Source organism: Cornus florida, unplaced genomic scaffold (assembly GCF_030987335.1).
Source record: "Cornus florida cultivar Cherokee Brave unplaced genomic scaffold, ASM3098733v1 CherokeeBrave_3.0.0_Hap2_Chr01, whole genome shotgun sequence".
Classification (NCBI taxonomy): Eukaryota; Viridiplantae; Streptophyta; class Magnoliopsida; order Cornales; family Cornaceae; genus Cornus; species Cornus florida.
Genome location: NW_026775571.1, coordinates 6,248,242 through 6,265,990, shown reverse-complemented (window position 1 = coordinate 6,265,990; position 17,749 = coordinate 6,248,242). Strand labels below are relative to the sequence as shown.

Genomic DNA, 17,749 nt, shown 5'->3' with positions numbered 1-17,749 from the left:
CCACAAAAATGAGCAGATTAACTATCATGTGCAAAAGAGAATTCCGAAAATGTGATGTCCGCTTCAAAAAATAACCACCAGCCATTAACTCCCCTTTCCAGATCTCTGGAAGTAAGGATACATTGAGTATTAAATCAACATACCACACAATTAACAGAGCAAATTTTAAACGACAAAAGAGTGATTTTGCATGCTTTGTGAAACAGTCAAATAATGGCAAACTTATGTGTGTGGAATACCCTATGTTTATAGTAGATAGAAAAATAATCCACAAAATAGATTGTCTATTATGAATCTATGATTTCAACTGATTCTATTGTTACAATACGAAAATGAATCACCTGTCTGAGGAACCAAATTTCTGTTAAATCAGAGGTCAAGATGATTTTTTGTTATGTTTATATTTATATATAACCAACTCATTTAATGAAGTTAATGAATTAGGCTCTTTTGTGCAATAACATTAAAAGAAGAGGCGATATGCCGTACCTTTTTGAATCTGAACAAGCTTTTTACATGAAACAATTCCGTGCAAGCATAAATTACTGACCACATCTTCAGCGAAGACCAAAATTTCATTTTCAATTTCCACTGCTACCAAAAGTAGAATTTAGAGTAACTGATGCAGGCAGCTGTTGGGGAGACCAGACGCAGACCCCTTCTTTTGGAATTACTTCAGCACTAGCAACATCAGCAATTGGTGAATATGGCTTTGTCACTTTCCTTTTCAGCATTGCCTGAATAACAAGCACAAAAACAATACAATCGCAAATCACATGACAAAACCTTCTGTCTTTAGTAGAGCATTTCTAAGCCACATTTATCAAATACTTTAAAAAGAAGATATGCTTAGTGTAACTGTGGCATTGGATACCGAGAAGCCCAATAAGTATCATACAGGAATTAAAGAATTGAAACTAAGTGCATTAGAAACTCCAACCTTTGATTTGTTAGGCCCATAAGTATTCATAGTTTGCTCAATTGAAGAATAGACCTCAAGAGCCTGATTGGATTCACTGCAGCATTTTATAATACGAAATTGATCCTTTGGCTCTGTTGATCTAGTGTGTAAATAAAGAATAAGCCGCGAAGGTGGTGCATTTGAGTTGTCTCTCTCTCCATGTGTCAATTCCATGGTTACTAAGTCATCCCACAGCACATCCCACGATATCGAACAGGGATCTCTTGCATGGTTGAACTTTTTCTGAGATATGTTGGAGGTTTGCTGAAAATGACAAATATAAAACCATTTCAGTTTGAGTGCTGGTAAATGGTGAATAGGATGACTCAATTATAGGAATACAGTGTGCCAAGCAAACTGAACTAACTTACTTGCAACAGTATAACTCTTCGGTGAGTGACCACAAGGATTTTTCCTTTAGGGAGAAAAAAATGATCTTCATAAGCATCTGATAAGGCGAACTTCCCACGTACTTTAAATAGATCAACCTGGCCAAAAAATGATCCAGACTGTGCCAGGTGCAATATTGCCTTCAAGATGACATCATCGAGTAGATTATATGAGTTGCAGTTGCACATTGAATGTTGACTGACATAATTAGATGACAGGAAATGGCAACTTCTGGTCTACTTGTGTTTAGGAAAAAGAATTGTACAGAGGCATGCAATCATATAATGGTTCTCTCTCTTTTTGCATATGATTCTGAGCTGAATTACATCAATTCATCCATATGTATCGGGTTAAGAAGCATGTGTATACTGAGATAAGATTTGTATCAGATACTAAATACTCATTGAATACTTGCGGATATGTATCCAATACTTCATAAATGTATCTATAATTTGAAAATACATTTTTTATGTTCAAGTCCGACACTTCTAAGATTCTCCTGCAACATATATGATATATTTCAAAAATATCGTGGCAGATGTCTAACAGGTCAAACAAAAAGAAGATTACTATATAGTTTACTCTTCATACCATTTTGTTTAACTTCCAAAATTTTCATTTACTGGAGCCATTTAAAAATAATGAAAGAAAATATAATTACATGACGCGTTTCAATGCAAAGCCTTGTTGTAATTTATGCGAAAGCTTATACTGTTAAACATCATGGGTATTTCTAGAATAAAGGGGATATAATAAACTCTTAAGTCATGCTTCTCTCTCTCTCTCTCACACACACACAAACACACACAAACATTTATTTATTTTAGTAACTCAAACAATTTCGTATGTTGGGTACCAGCTAACAATATAAGCACTAGTTTTACTTCCTCATACACCTCATAGCTTAAATTTAAAAACATAGGCTTCCCAAACCGTAAGGACTCCTGTATCACACAACTAGTAGTGGCAAGTCCAATCATTAGTACCTGGCCCTGTGCTTTGTTCTCATCATATGGTCTAAGTAAATTGTCACCACCAATTACTCGGGGCAGCCTCCTGCGGAGGAGTTGATCTTCTGAAGTGATAGCAGAAGTTATCTTCATTCTCACAGCATTGGCACCTTCTGTAGTTTTTGACAAAAGATCCAGAACCCCACTCACAGGTTGCGCAGCAGCACCAATAATTCCTTTTCCAACACCCTGAACAAAACCCTCGACACCAGATGATTTTGCACCTTCCAGAGGCTTCGTTAAAATGCCAGTGACACCTCTGAATAGGCCTTTTGCTAGTGCTCCACCTCCCTCTCTGATAACATCACCAAAATCTTCTACACTTTTGCTTTCCTGAATGAAAAAGAATAAGTAATAAAAAGAATATATGAATATTCCTTTAAGCATACACAAACACACAATGATAACAATTGTATACTATCTAAGAGGACTCTAAATATATCAATCAATAAATAACATAGAACGCAAACATTGAATCACATCTGTTTTGCTCCTACTAGGCTACCACCCATGACCATGAACTGAAAATAATCCAGAAGCTAATTGGCTTTCAGGGACCTCTGTTGAAGCCCCAAAATGCTATATCACCCAATCTTTATACCAAGATCATTTGAAGGGAGGAAAAGAAGCTTCTGTTCTTTGTTAAAAATGGGCTGGTAAACATGGAGCCTATGTTTAAACAAGTCCTTGTTCCTTTGTGAGAAGATAAAAAGAGAAGATAAAATTAAATTTAATAGAAAAAGAGGGTTTATTACTACTAGGATAAATGGTATCCCCTTTCTTCACAACATCCCAATTAATTTAAATTCTAATTGAGGATGTACCTTAGAACACTATTATCATAGATTACACTATTATATAACACATCATTTGTTGAAATGTACAGGATGTGTCTAATTACCTGTATCCCTTTTGAACATATTCCAAGTCAATTTAACATATCCTATAATTTAGGATTTAGAGAAGTCCAACACTTGGACACACACCCACACCTGATACACGCACCCGATACATGTAATATAGAGCACCACATAGGGTGATCAATCGGCTATATTGACATATAAAACTAAATGAATATAATATCAATTTTCTTGACACACCTGTCTCTGCCGGCTTTGGATGAATTTCTTATCCATTGATAAGGCTGCGACCCCCTTACTCATATGTCCTAGTGCACTGCTAGCGTTGCCCAATATGTCAACACCTGAGAGAAGTTGAAGAGGCTGGCTGAGAAGATCCTTCTTGATATTTGTGATAGCATTGCTTATGAGCACACTTTGCCTCATGCACACATTTTCCTGAAATCTTTGATTTACTCGGACCTGTAACACAATGAAACAATTACTTAGATTTATCCCAGTTTTCCATATATGCTCTGAAAACACAGTACCCAAGATGAAGAGTTAATTCTTATGTCGTGTTTCTAAAGAATAACTGAAATCAGAGAAGCACCAACTCTCTAGTAAGTGAGTTAATCTCTCCAATTGAGCACTCAAGTGGTTAGTTAAATTGGTTGGCATATTAGCTAAAGTGTTCCCATGCAAGGCATGACATTGAAGCGACCTTAAAGCATCATATGTAAAGGTCACTGTCAGCTAATGCAGTGGATCCATCAATTGAACTTTGTTGTTGTCAACTCATATCATGAACAGTTGAATGATAATAGTTACGTTGTTAACAACCATGTGATCAAGTAAGTTTCAGGGTTGGCGATTTAGTGCAATAAATTGATGCCACCTCAAATCATCATACATTAAAGGTCACTGTGGCTAAAGCAGAGAACCCATGAACTTTGTTGTTACAACCCATATCATGAACAGTTTAATGATGATATCATAGTTTACGTTATTAACAATCATGTGATCAAGTAAGTTTCTGGGTTGGCTATTCACTGTAGGAAATTCATTAATTATGGGACCAACGCCCCGGCATTGATTCTAATATCTTCAGGAGATGTTCCTTCCTCGGCCAACAAAATTTGAAGTCACAAGCTTTGCAAGGAATAAAATGAAATCAAAGTGAAGGTACACCAAAGGGAAGGATCAAATGCTTACTGGCATGTTTTCAGTGTTACCCAGTGCAGTCATCAAGGATGACCAAAACCCAAGTACACCGACTGGTCGTTGGGTTGGTGACATAGCCATTGAGACCTTGAATCGAATTTCCGAGATGTTAAGAACACTGCCATTCAGAAATGTTATTAGAATATAGTTTAAAAAAGAAAATACAGAAACAGGCAGCAATTAGAAAGAAAAATTTAAGATGTCACTGTTTACCTAATTTGAATGATTGGATCAACTGAAACAGCAGTAGTTTGAGTATCACACGACCTATAAATGTTGACCTGCTGAATCATCCCATGAAGGCGCCAAATTATAGGTTCATGAATGTTAATCAGAAAAGCAGAATTTTCGGGACCCTGATTTGAAGCAATCAACAAATTATTACCAAGCACAAACAAGCAGTAAACTTTCAGGGAAAGAGTTGTAACTTTGACATACTAACTTGGAAACCAATATATGGATAGACACATAAATCAAATGATCCATTTGATTGCTGTGTCATGGAAAATTTTAAGATGTAATCAGTATCCTCTCCAATTCTTTGTGGCCTGAAGAGAACCGGCATTGGAGTTAAAGGTAACTGATTGTCCACTTGAATCCCACGCATTCTTAATTTAAACCTGTTACAAAAGATAAGGTAATTTCCAATATTAGTTTTCGTGTATTATTATTTTCATCATCAGATGAAAAGATATGATATAGAATAATAAGATCCAATGGCTGGTGTAAGATAAAGTATCAATAAGCGATGTGTTCATCCAGAAAATAATTCCACGAGCCATATTAGTGTTGATCAGAAGAAAAATTACCTACTGATACCAGAGTCCAAGCCAGTTGAATATGATAACAGAAGATTCGGCACTGACAAATATAAAATCTCTTCAGGTGTATGATCAATAATGGATATTCCAAGCTCAGCAAGCTCAATAATAACATGAAACTCAGAGTTCGAGCTTGATATTGACGGTTGATTTTGAAAATCATTTTCTGAGATTTGTGACACAGATGACCGAATCCTTTGATTCATAATTTCCAGGGGTTCATTCTCTGGCATCCAGTCACTGATTTTAACAACATTAGTTTTTTCTTCTTTCAGAATAGTAACACGTAGGGCCCTAGCAGGTCCTCCTGACACAAAGATGGGCTGATGATCGGAAATCTCATCAATATTGTACTTCTCCGATTTCAATGGGTCAGCGCCATCCACCAAGAGTTCAAGCAACCGTGGTCTACCAAGATTTTCCCATTGGAACGAAGCAGCTGCATTAGGAAGAAGAGACCGCCATGAATCACTGGCACCATCCACTTGCCGAAAACGTATGGGCAAAAACATAGAACGGTTTTCAATCCTGCAATAGAAAATAGATTACTGATTCATTTAAAATAAAATAAAACTGCAAAATACACACACACACACACATTACAGAAGAGGTAGGACAACTCTAAGTAATTATATTTTATTTTACTGAAACTTTTTAAATGCTTAGAGAAGAAATATAGAAAGAAGAAGGAGAGAATTGTGTAAAGGTTTGAATGAGATAAATCACTTTCACAATTAAAGTATTTATAGATAAAAAGAGCACATAATCATATTACAAGAAAGGAACCTATATCAAATCACAGCATATTCTATGGCATATTCTATAGCATACTCAAATATCTGCCAACATGGTAAGTCATTCCATAAATCATGGCTATCATATCTACTAACACTCTCCCTCAAGTTGGTGCGTGGAAATCTGAAACGCCCAACTTGGACAATTCATTCTCAAACACAATCTTGCTGATGCCCTTCGTAAGAATGCCTGCAAGCTACTAAGCGCTTGTGACAAATGGAGTGCAAATTTAACTAGAGATAATTTTCTCTCGAATGAAGTTACGGTCCACCTCTATATGATTAGTCCTGTCATGCTGAACGGGATTTGTTGCTATGCTAATGGCCGACTTGTCACAGTAAAGTGAGAATGGAAGCGACACTGGAAGGCACAAGTCTGTCATCAAGGTTTTCAGCCATAGCAACTCACATACGCCGAGAGCCATAGCCATATACATTACGTCTGTACTAGATCGAGAGAAAACATCCTACTTCTTACTGCGCCAAGTAACCAAGTTGCAACTAATAGTGGTAACCTCCTATCTAAAACAAATCCTGCATAAACAGCATCTATCCAAGCCTCAACACGTAAGTGACCATGATTGGAAAACAAAATACCACAGCCCGGACACCCTGTTAAGTAACGAAGGATCCGAATAGTTGCATCAAGGTGAGGGGTACAAGGAGAGTGCATGAATTAACTCATAACACTCACGGCATAAGCAATGTCAGGTCGAGTCATGGATAAATAGATGAGTTTCCCAATAAATCGTTGATACTGACTAACATCTGACAACAGCTTCCCCTCAGAATCAGCCAACCAATGATTCTGCTCAATCGGCGTATCAACAGGACAAGCGCCAAGCTAACTAGAAGCAGAAAGCAAGTCAAGAACATACTTGCGTTGAGAGATGAAAATGCAAGCCTTGGAGCGAGCCACCTCAATGCCTAAGAAGTACCGAAGGAGATCAAGATCCTTAATCTCAAACTGATGGCTAATTCCGGTAGCATCATCTCAAAGAACAATATCATTGACATATACAATGAGAGCAACTGTCTTACCACCTGAATGACGTAAGAACAAGATATGATCAGTTGTACTCTGATGAAAACCAAACCAGAGCATGGTAGTGCCAAAGCGATTAGACAAAGCTCGAGGAGACTGTTTGAGGCCATGCAGGGAGCGACGAAGACGATAAATCGTACCGGAATGAGCAGGAGAATGAAACTCGGAGGGGGAACCATACACACGTCCTCCTGTAAATCACCATTGAGAAAGGCATTCTTGACATCCAACTGAAATAGAGGCCAAGATCGAATTGCAGTAACGGAAAATATTATACGGATGGTATTCATCATAGCAACAGGGGCAAAAGTCTCTTGATAATCAATGCCATAATAAGTCTAAGCATAACCTTTCACAACTAATTGGGCCTTGTAATGAGCAACTGACCCATTTGGATTATGCTAAACTGTAAACACCTAACGACAACCCACAACCTTTCGTCCAATAGGAAGCGTAACCATGTCCCAAGTATGATTTTTCTCAAGTGCTTGTAGTTCTTCGATCATAGCATCACGACAATGAGGTTGTGTTAGTGCATCCGCAACACTACAAGGAAAAGGAACCGAGGCAACAAAAACAAGAAAACTCTGATAGGAGGGTGAGAGAGCACAATCAGAAACAAAATTAGAAATAGGGGAAGTACAAGAACGATTACCCTTCCGAAGAGCAATGGGGCGATCATCAAACGAAACAATAGCTTGAGAAGGCAGAGTTGGTGCCGAAGGAACAAGGCAGTCGATCGTAGGAGTAGAAACTTGTACCTGTTGTCTCCAACTATAAACTTGTGGAAAAGGAGCAATTCCCCCTGCTGGAGGGGTATCATGAGGAGAAATAATAGAAGACGAAATAGGTAAAGGTAGAGGAGTTGAAGACGGAAGAATGTGATCATCAATTATGCTTAATGGGAACATTCACTTTCAGAACCAACTGAACCACAATAGTATGGTCTATGCTCAAAAGAAACATCCATGGATATAAACTGTTGACGACTGGGAGGATGGTAACACCTATAACCTTTTTGAGAGTGAGAATAACCTAAAAACACACACGTCAAAGCTTTGTACGAGTCTACCCCAACTGCTGAACAAACCACACACACCCAAAGACTCGCGGAGGAATCGAAAAAATAAATGAATTGGAATGTAAGATTGAGAGCGGGGCCGCAAAGTTAAGAACCTTAGAACGGGTCCTATTAATGATGTAGATAGCTGTAAAAACTGCATCTCCTCACAATGACTGGGAAACATTCATGCCAATGCAGATTACTCTGGCTAAGTCAAGGATGTGGAGATTCTTTCTCTCAGAACAACCATTCTGTTGAGGAGTTTTAATATTAGACATCTGATGCTCAATTCCAAATTCTGTACATAACCGCTATACCTTCTCATAAGTGTACTCCGTACCCTAGTCAAATCTAAATTTTTTAATAGGACGACCATACTAAGGCTGAACTATTGTCATAAAATTTTTAAAAATGGTGTACACCTCATTTTTTGTTTTCATAAGGTTGGGGGAAGCGAAAGTACGCGAAGAAAAAGATCCAATAAAAGCCAACAAAGCAATCACACACAAACACAAGATATACAAGGTTTAGCCAAAACCGGCCTATGTCCATGAATGAGAAGAGATTCCACCATCATTTATAGAGATATTACAATAATAGAGTACCAACGCCACCATTCCACGAGTCTATTTCCTCGCTATCATCGTCACCGATGTTTTTCCTACTCTATCAACCCGCATACTACCTTTACCAATCAACTCCTTCATAAGACTACATCTTTCTCAATCTCATAAGTTTCAACCCACAACATATATACCTATTTATAGAGTTACAAACAAAATTCCTTATTGGACAATACAAACATAATTCCTTGTTGGACAAGGAGTACAATTCCTTAGAGGCGAAGACTTGCCAAACAAGAAATTACCTAACAGAATATAACTCTAAAATAGAATCCTAATTAGAATAGGAATTTGAGACACAAATTCCAACAATCTCTACCTTGGCTTAAATTCCATTAAGCCAATCATCGCTTCCACGGCATTGACCAGGGCAGTTCTTTTGCAGCTTAAATCTTGACGATACTCCTGCAAGTCTCCGTTTGTCCACATTATACGTTGTTCGATCAATCAAACCTCCAAGGCTCCACCTTGACTATTCGAGCTCCATGCCTTATAACCAAATTGATTGACTCCACCTACAGCCAAAGCCCGTTGCAGCACATGTTGAGACTTCTTGTGTTTCTGGATCTTCTTCACCTTTGGCTCTGATACTAATTTGTTGGGGTAGCAAAAGTACACGAACACAAAGGTCCAATGAAAGCCAACAAAGCAATCACACACAAACGTAAGATATACATGGTTTAGCCAAAACCGGCCTACGTCTATGGATGAGAAGAGATTCCACTATGATTCGTAGAGATATTACAATAATAGAGTACCAATACCACCACTCCACGAGCCTATTTCCTCGCTATCAGCGTCACCGGTGTTTTTCCTACTTTATTAACCCGCATACTACCTCTACCCATCAACTCCCTCATGAGACTACATTTCTCTCAATCTCACAAGTCTCAACCAACAACATATGTACCTATTTATAGAGGTACAAACATAATTCCTTGTTGGACAAAAATTACAATTCCTTAGATGCGAAGACTTGCCAAACAAGAAATTACCTAACAGAATATAACTCTAAAATAGAATCATAATTAGAATAGGAATTTGAGACACAAATTCCAACACATAAGATAAACCCATGTAACACGACTATTATCATCAATGAACAACACAAAATATCGAAATCCAAGACTAGAAATAACTGGGCAAGGACCCCACACATCTGAATGAACAAGATCAAAAAGTGCTAAAGTAGATTTATTACTACTAGCAAGATAATTGAAACGAACATGTTTAGCCAAGTGACACGTCTAACATGATAAATATGAGACTGCCACATTACAAAATAAGGAAGGAAACAATTTTTTTAAATAATCGAAAGAAATGTCCTAAACGCATGTGCTAATGCATAAGGTAGGCTTTACTAGACGAAACATAATTAGAAAAAGAAATTGAATGTGCTTGAGGTCACAAAGGAGCATCCAATAGGTAAAGGTCGTCCACTTCACGCCCATTGCTAATCGTCCGTTCAACACCAGATCTTGAAAAATACAGTGAGAGGGAAAGAAATTTGAAGACAGAGAGAATATGCTCCATGATAATAATTCCAATACTCCCCCTCAAATTCTAGATGGGATTACAAGAACAACCTGGCTCTGATACCATGCTAAATTTGGATGTGGAAATAAAAAATGCAAATAGGAAAGAGAGAAAGATGGAGAACACGGGCATATACATGATTCGGCACTAAGGCCTACATCCATAGACAAAGAGCCACTGAGGGCTACATTTCTATTATTAAGATATATTTTGCTTGAGTACAAAGAGCCTATATATAGGCACGGTAAAGATAAGAAAATATGGAAGGTGCACAATAATCAAAGGAGGCACCATGAATGGTGGAGGATTTTGCTCCACCGTTATATAGAAATATTTATGGTTGGAAGGAAATTGACCAGATCACCATGATTGGTGGAGGATTTTGCTCTACGATTATATAGAAATATTTATATATTTCAACAGAAACTAAATCAAATCAAAGCATATTCTATAGCATAATTAAATCTCTGCTAATATGGTAAGTCATTCCATAAATCGTGGCTATCATATCTACTAACACTTAGCAACATTGGAAAAGAGAAAAAAAGAAAATTTAATTTTTGATAGAATATTTAAGTATTAATAAAACATTCATTCCTAAATTAATTTCTAATACTTGAATAAAAATAAAATTCTAGATTTTCTATGTTAAATTTTTTTTAGCACACATTCTCTATCTCTTTTCAAAATTTTCAATCTTTCACAATTAAAACAAAGAGGCAGAAACACTAAAAGTTCTGTGAAAGAACATTATGGATTGCAAGTAAACCTGTAAGGACTTGAAAATGAACTGGGACGAAAAATAACTTCATAGCGTGAACTCTTTCTTCCATTTCTTACTGCTACTTTCAAATGCATTTGATTGTTCCCACTCTCATTCCTCAAGGAAATACACATAACACCTTCCGTCTCAACACTAAATGGTGTGCTCCATTTGTATCCATCCATCCGCAACTGAAAAATAAGACAAACTTAAATCTTAGGTCTGGAAAATATATTAAATCTCCCATTTCCGATGGGGTCAGTAAATTTTTACTTACCTTCAACAATTCAGATGTTGCAGAAGATTGCCATCCAAAATGTTTCGGAGGATCAGTGGGATGAATCCATTCCAGTGACCGACTATTACACTGCTGCAGACAAAGACTGCAGCCAACCCTATTAACAAACAAGGTGTGTGGTTGAAAATGAACAACCTGCATAAAAATCAATTAATAATTGTTACTTAGAGATAAACAAGTGATTCACTGGACACTAACGAAATAAGATAGCTTTTGAATTAATTGAAAAACATATTTTCCACACGAAAAACAACGGGCCAGTGGCCTAGCGGCATCAGGCCCTTACTTCCCAAAGGGAGGTTAGGGGTTCAAGCCTAAGTGGAGGCATGTGTGTGTGAGTACCAACTAAGGAAAATATATATATATATATATATATATATATATATATATATATATATATATATATATATATTTGTGTGTGTGTGTGTGTGTGTGAAAAATTCAGCTCAATAAATAAGGAAACCGTAATTAGCTAAGGAAATAGTGCGTGTATAGCTGTAATTAGATAAGGAAACAGTGCGTGTATAGCTGTAATTAGATAAGGAAACAGTGTGTGTATAGCTGTAATTAGCTAGGAGATTTTGTAATGTTTTAATCATTGTAATCCCTGATTTTAGGGAATTAGTCTTTGGTCAATATCTCTAGGATTAGACAGTTTCCTAGTTTTAGAGTTTCCTAATTCAGATCCTCTGAAGTGTATATAACAATGTAATTTCATTGTGATTTTAATACAATTGAATTTCAGCCCAATTTGTGTCATGGTATCAGAGCTGTAGGCTCAATTCTGGGAATTGTATTTCTGGTCTTGCAAACTCTCATATCGCTAGACTAATTATTATCAATCTCCAGCCCCACACTATCACCCCTCAAGACCATAACCCTTTTACCAAAAGACCATGTCAGAAACAACCGACAATAGCAACACCGCGACTACCTCGGAGGTTCCTTTGACTGAAGGCAACAACTCGATTCCAACAGGGGAATTGCAGAACATCCAAGCAGTGTACAGGTTGAACGGGAAGAACTATCTAAAGTGGTCTAAACTGGTTCGCATGTTCTTGAAGGGGAGAGGCAAACTGAGTCACTTACTCGGTACTGGGCCTAACAAAGGGGATCCCAAATTTGATGCTTGGGATGAACAAGACTCTATGGTGATGTCTTGGTTATGGAACTCTATGTTGCCAGAAATCAGTGATACATGTATGTTTCTTAACACGGCCAAAGAAATATGGGAGGTCGTGAAGCAGACTTACTCTAAAGTTCGGGATGCTGCACAAATCTATGAAATCAAGACCAAGATTTCATCCACCAAGCAAGGTAGTCGATCTATCACAGAGTACTCCAATATGTTGTAGAGCTTATGGCAAGAGATGGATCATTACCAGTGCATTCAAATGAAATGCGGCGAGGATGCAGCCCTCTTTAAGAGGTTTGTCGAAAAAGACCGAACTTGTGATTTTCTTGCAGGACTGAACATTGAATTTGATGCAGTAAGAGTCCAAATACTCGAAAAGGAAGATCTGCCATCACTTAATGAAACAATTGCAATTGTTCGTGCTAAGGAAGGAAGAAGAGGAGTTATGATTGAGAATAACCCAGTGGACAGTTCGGCCTTGGTTACAAAAGCTGCAAATGTGAGGAACTTTGGTCGAGAGCAACCATCTAATGAAGACAACAAGTGGGCAGATTTTACAAGGCCAGTCAATAAAGATTTCCTATGGTACACATATTGCAAAAAGTCCCGCCATACTAGGGACAAATGCTGGAAACTCTACGGCAAACCGGAGACGGCAAACAAAAATTGGACGGCAAAAGGTGGACAGCCAAAGGGACAGGGGCATGCGTATATGGCAAATATACAATAGGCTGGAGAAGGTAAATCTCAAGAATCATCTATTGAGTTCGATAGAGAGGAAATTGAAAAATTGAAGAATCTATTGGGATCTTTGGAGAAACCATCTACAACAGGTACTTGTACTTTGGCGTTCTCAGGTATATCTTCCTCTGCTCATGCTTTTAAAGTCTCGGATATATCCACCACAAGCTCCTGGGTCATCGACCAGGAGCTACAGATCACATGACCCACTCGTCACAAAAGTTTATCTACACCTTGTCCTAGCAATAGGAAGATAACAATACCCGATGGTTCTGTGACAACAGTGGCAGGTCAGGGAGATGTTTTTATAAGCAAAACCCTCACACTTAGAAATGTTCTCCATGTACCAAAATTATTTACCAACCTTTTGTCAATCCACAAGCTCACTAAAGATTCTAATTGCAGTGTGGTGTTTTATCCCTCTCGTTGTGTATTTCAGGAACAGGGCACGAGGAGGATGATTGGACATGCTAAAGAAAGGGATGGTCTCTACCATCTTGAAGAACCCAGTGGTCAAGTTAGTGTTGCGAATTCCTCACCATTATCATTTCTTTCAGAGTCTTTTAAATCCAATAAAGACAAGATTTGGCTTCAACACCTCCGTCTTGGTCACCCGTCATTTAGAGTCCTTAAAATTATGTTTCCTTTATTGTTCAAAGGATTAGATGTTGAAAATTTTCACTGTGATATCTGTGAACTTGCAAAGCACAAACGTGCTTCTTTTCCAATAAGTGATAAAAGAACATTTGTTCCATTTACTCTTATTCATAGTGACATTTGGGGACCGTCCACTGTTTCTAACATTTCTGGGGCTCGGTGGTTCATTTCTTTCATTGATGATTGCACTCGTGTGTCTTGGATCTTTCTTATGAAAAATAAATCTGATACGGGCTCTGTCTTTCCTGTTTTTTACAACATGGTCAAAACACAATTTGGTACTGAAATAAAAAGATTTTGTTCTAACAATGCTAAAGACTATTTTAATCAGTTTCTCTCACCATATTTCCGAGAGAAGGGCATAATACATGAATCTTCTTGTGTTAACACACCCCAACAAAATGGTGTGGCTGAAAGAAAGAATGGTCACATTTTAGCTATTACAAGAGCATTCTTGTTTCAAAAAAATGTTCCTAAGCAATATTGGGGGGAAGCGGTTTTAACTGCTACTCATATGATAAACAGATTGCCTACAAAGGTTCTTGATTTTAAAAGTTCGATGCAAATTTTAACGAAATTCTTTCCTAATTTCAATGCTTCAAGTAGTCTTGTTCCCAAAATATTCGGTTGTTTTGCTTTTGTCCATGTGCATTCTCAAAATAGGGGAAAACTTGATCCATGGGCTGTCAAATGCGTCTTTATTAGCTATTCTTCTACTCAAAAGGGGTACAAATGTTATTATCCTCCCACAAGAAAATTCTATGTATCAACTGATGTCACTTTTGTCGAAGAAGATCATTACTTTACTCGTCCTTATCTTCAGGGGGAGATCTCATTCACGGAAGATAAGGACAAGGATCTTTTTCTTCTTGATCTTCATTGTCCTCCTCCTCGGTTCCTGTCTTTGTTGTCCAGCCAAACACTCATTCCGTTCCTATTGACACTTAGTCCGTTCCTGTTGATCAACCTGAGCTAGTCCAGCCTGAGCCAAACATTCCGTCCAAATCCATACAACCTGAAACCGAGCCTCATACACCCAAGTCACAAGAGATGATAAAGGGAAAGCAAATTCAAGACTCTACTCGTCCACTGCTTGTTTTTTCAAGAAGAAAGGCACCAATCACTCAATCTGTGCAGGTTCAATCACCCAAATCAACCCCTGCTCTTGGACTTAGCGAGGTAATTACTGAACCTATTTCTAATGAATATGGTGTCACTGAAGTTCTTGACCAAAGTGATTATGATATTCCCATTGCTATTAGAAAGAAAACTAGAGCATACACTAAACACCCTCTGTACTTATTCATGTCATACAAGAATCTGTCCCATAACCACAAAGCCTTTCTCACAAGCCTAAACACAATCTCCATTCCCAAAACCATATCCGAGGCATTAGGTAATGAGAATTGGAAGAATGCCATGAAGGTCGAAATGGAAGCACTTGAGAAGAACAAGACATGGGACTTGGTGAAATTGTCGAGAGGGAAGAAACCGGTGGGATGTAGATGGGTATTCACGGTAAAATACAAATCAGATGGTTCATTGGAGAGGTATAAAGCAAAATTAGTTGCTAAAGGCTATACCCAAATGTATGGAATAGATTATCTTGAGACATTTGCTCCTGTTGCGAAGATGAACACCGTTAGAGTGTTTTTGTCAATGGCTGCTAATCTGGGCCGGAATTTATAGCAATTCGATGTCAAAAATGCCTTTTTACATGGTGATCTCAAGGAGGAGGTTTATATGGAAGTTCCACCGGGGTTTGGTTCGAATACAGGACAGGTGGTATATAGGTTAAGAAAGGCGTTGTACGGATTAAAACAGTCTCCAAGAGCTTGGTTTGGAAGGTTTGCCAAGGTAATGCTCGATATGGGATACAAACAGAGCCAAGGCGATCACACCTTGTTTGCAAAGCACTTGGCTTCAGGGGGAGTGACTGCATTGTTAGTCTATGTAGACGACATTATAGTGACAGGTGACGATTTGGAAGGAATGGAGAATTTAAAGAAGTGTTTAGTGAAAGAATTCGAAATCAAAGAGCTTAGCAAACTAAAGTATTTTCTCGGCATTGAGGTAGCACATTCTCGGGAAGGAATTTTCATATCTCAGCAAAAATATGTAACAGATTTGCCGATGGAAACAGGCAAGTTAGGTTGCAGACCAGCAGAGATGCCTATAGAGTTCAACCACAGGCTTGGAGATGCTCTGGAAGACACGGTAGTAGATAAAGGCTCCTATCAAAGACTTGTGGGAAGGCTTATCCATTTATCACACACTAGACCAGACATAGCCTATGCAGTTAGTGTTGTAAGTCAATTCATGCACAATCCCAAAGAGTCACATCTTAGGACTGTGCATCGAATCTTATAGTACTTGAAAGGCACACCGGGCAAAGGAATTCTATTTAAGAAGGGGGAGGAGCTTACACTGATGCAGATTATGCAGGGTCTATAATTGATAGGAGATCTACTTCGGGTTATTGCACTTTTCTAGGAGGCAACCTTGTGACTTGGAGGAGTAAAAAACATAATGTTGTGGCAAGATCCAGTGCAGAAGCCGAGTTTAGAGCAATGGCACTTGGGATTTGCGAATTATTATGACTGAAAATTGTCTTAGAAGATCTAAGAGTTAAGTGGGAAGGTCCAATGAAGCTTTATTGTGACAATAAGTCAGTCATTAATATTGCACATAATCCAGCGCAACACGACCGTACGAAGCACATTGAAGTTGACAGGCACTTTATAAAGGAGAAGCTTGATAGTGGCCTAATTTGCACTTTATTTGTTTCCACTAGCAATCAACTTGCAGACATACTCACCAAAGGATTGTCTGGGACGTTTTTTCAGAGACTAGCAAGCAAGCTTGGAATGGATGATATCCATTCACCGCTTGAGGGGGAGTGTGGAAAATTCAGTTCAATAAATAAGGAAAGCGTGTGTGTATAGCTGTAATTAGCTAAGGAAACAGTGTGTGTATAGCTGTAATTAGCTAGGAGATTTTGTAATGTTTTAATCATTGTAATCCCTGATTTTAGGGAATTGGTCTTTGGTCAATATTTCTAGGATTAGACAGTTTCCTAGTTTTAGAGTTTCCTAATTCAGATCCTCTGAAGTGTATATAACAATGTAATTTCATTGTGATTTTAATACAATTGAATTTCAGCCCAATTTGTGTCAATATATATATATATATATATATATATATATATATATATATATATATATAAATTTTATCAATTGTAAATACTAATTAAATATATTCCATTTTGCCCACTTACAATTTTAGATTCCAGGTGTCTTTCCTTTAGTTTTTTATTATATATATATATATTGTTCTATGATTCTCTCATGACATTCTCAATTTGGAAGTGCTGGGTGAAATGAGCAAAATTGCCACATTCAAAAGGTGGTGTGTGTGTCGGATACTCCTTTGAAACTAATTTTTTTTATTTTTAAATTTAGTTAATTAGTTAATCACATGTTTCAATTGTAATCACAAAAATGGCATAAACATAATATAAATAGAGCTGAGACACCGGAATTTTAGCGGAAAACGTTGAAAGATGTTAGTTGTGAAAGCTAATATTAGCTGTATAAACAGCAGATCTTCTAGCCTTATAGTTTCTATAGTTGCTGCCATATTTAACTCCTTTATTGTAGGGATTTGATTTTATTATCATTGTAAGTTAGGAGCAGATTGTAGGGTTTTGTTTGACCTTTTTTTTTTTTTTTTTTTTTTTTTTTTTTTTTTTTTTCCTTCTATACTTTTTCACTCTGTCCTATATATACTTGTACAAAATGTAAACATATGAATTATAGACATAGAACTTTTCTCTCTATAAAAAACCAA

The 17,749-nt window shown here is 37.5% G+C and overlaps 1 protein-coding gene across 1 annotated transcript in view; it reads right to left on the bottom strand.

Annotated features, from left to right (window-relative positions):
• Positions 1-17,749, bottom strand: part of LOC132284858 (uncharacterized) — a 131,805-nt gene that overhangs the window by 716 nt on the left and 113,340 nt on the right. The window contains exons 53-63 of the mRNA XM_059787025.1: positions 11,347-11,502; positions 11,076-11,260; positions 5,234-5,773; positions 4,867-5,044; positions 4,638-4,780; positions 4,416-4,542; positions 3,462-3,683; positions 2,338-2,694; positions 1,333-1,491; positions 941-1,225; positions 490-737 (exon numbers count right to left, since the gene is read on the bottom strand). Of these exons, the coding sequence (XP_059643008.1) occupies positions 582-737; positions 941-1,225; positions 1,333-1,491; positions 2,338-2,694; positions 3,462-3,683; positions 4,416-4,542; positions 4,638-4,780; positions 4,867-5,044; positions 5,234-5,773; positions 11,076-11,260; positions 11,347-11,502 (2,508 nt within the window). The 3' untranslated portion in view covers positions 490-581. The remainder of the gene's footprint in view (positions 1-489; positions 738-940; positions 1,226-1,332; positions 1,492-2,337; positions 2,695-3,461; positions 3,684-4,415; positions 4,543-4,637; positions 4,781-4,866; positions 5,045-5,233; positions 5,774-11,075; positions 11,261-11,346; positions 11,503-17,749) is intronic.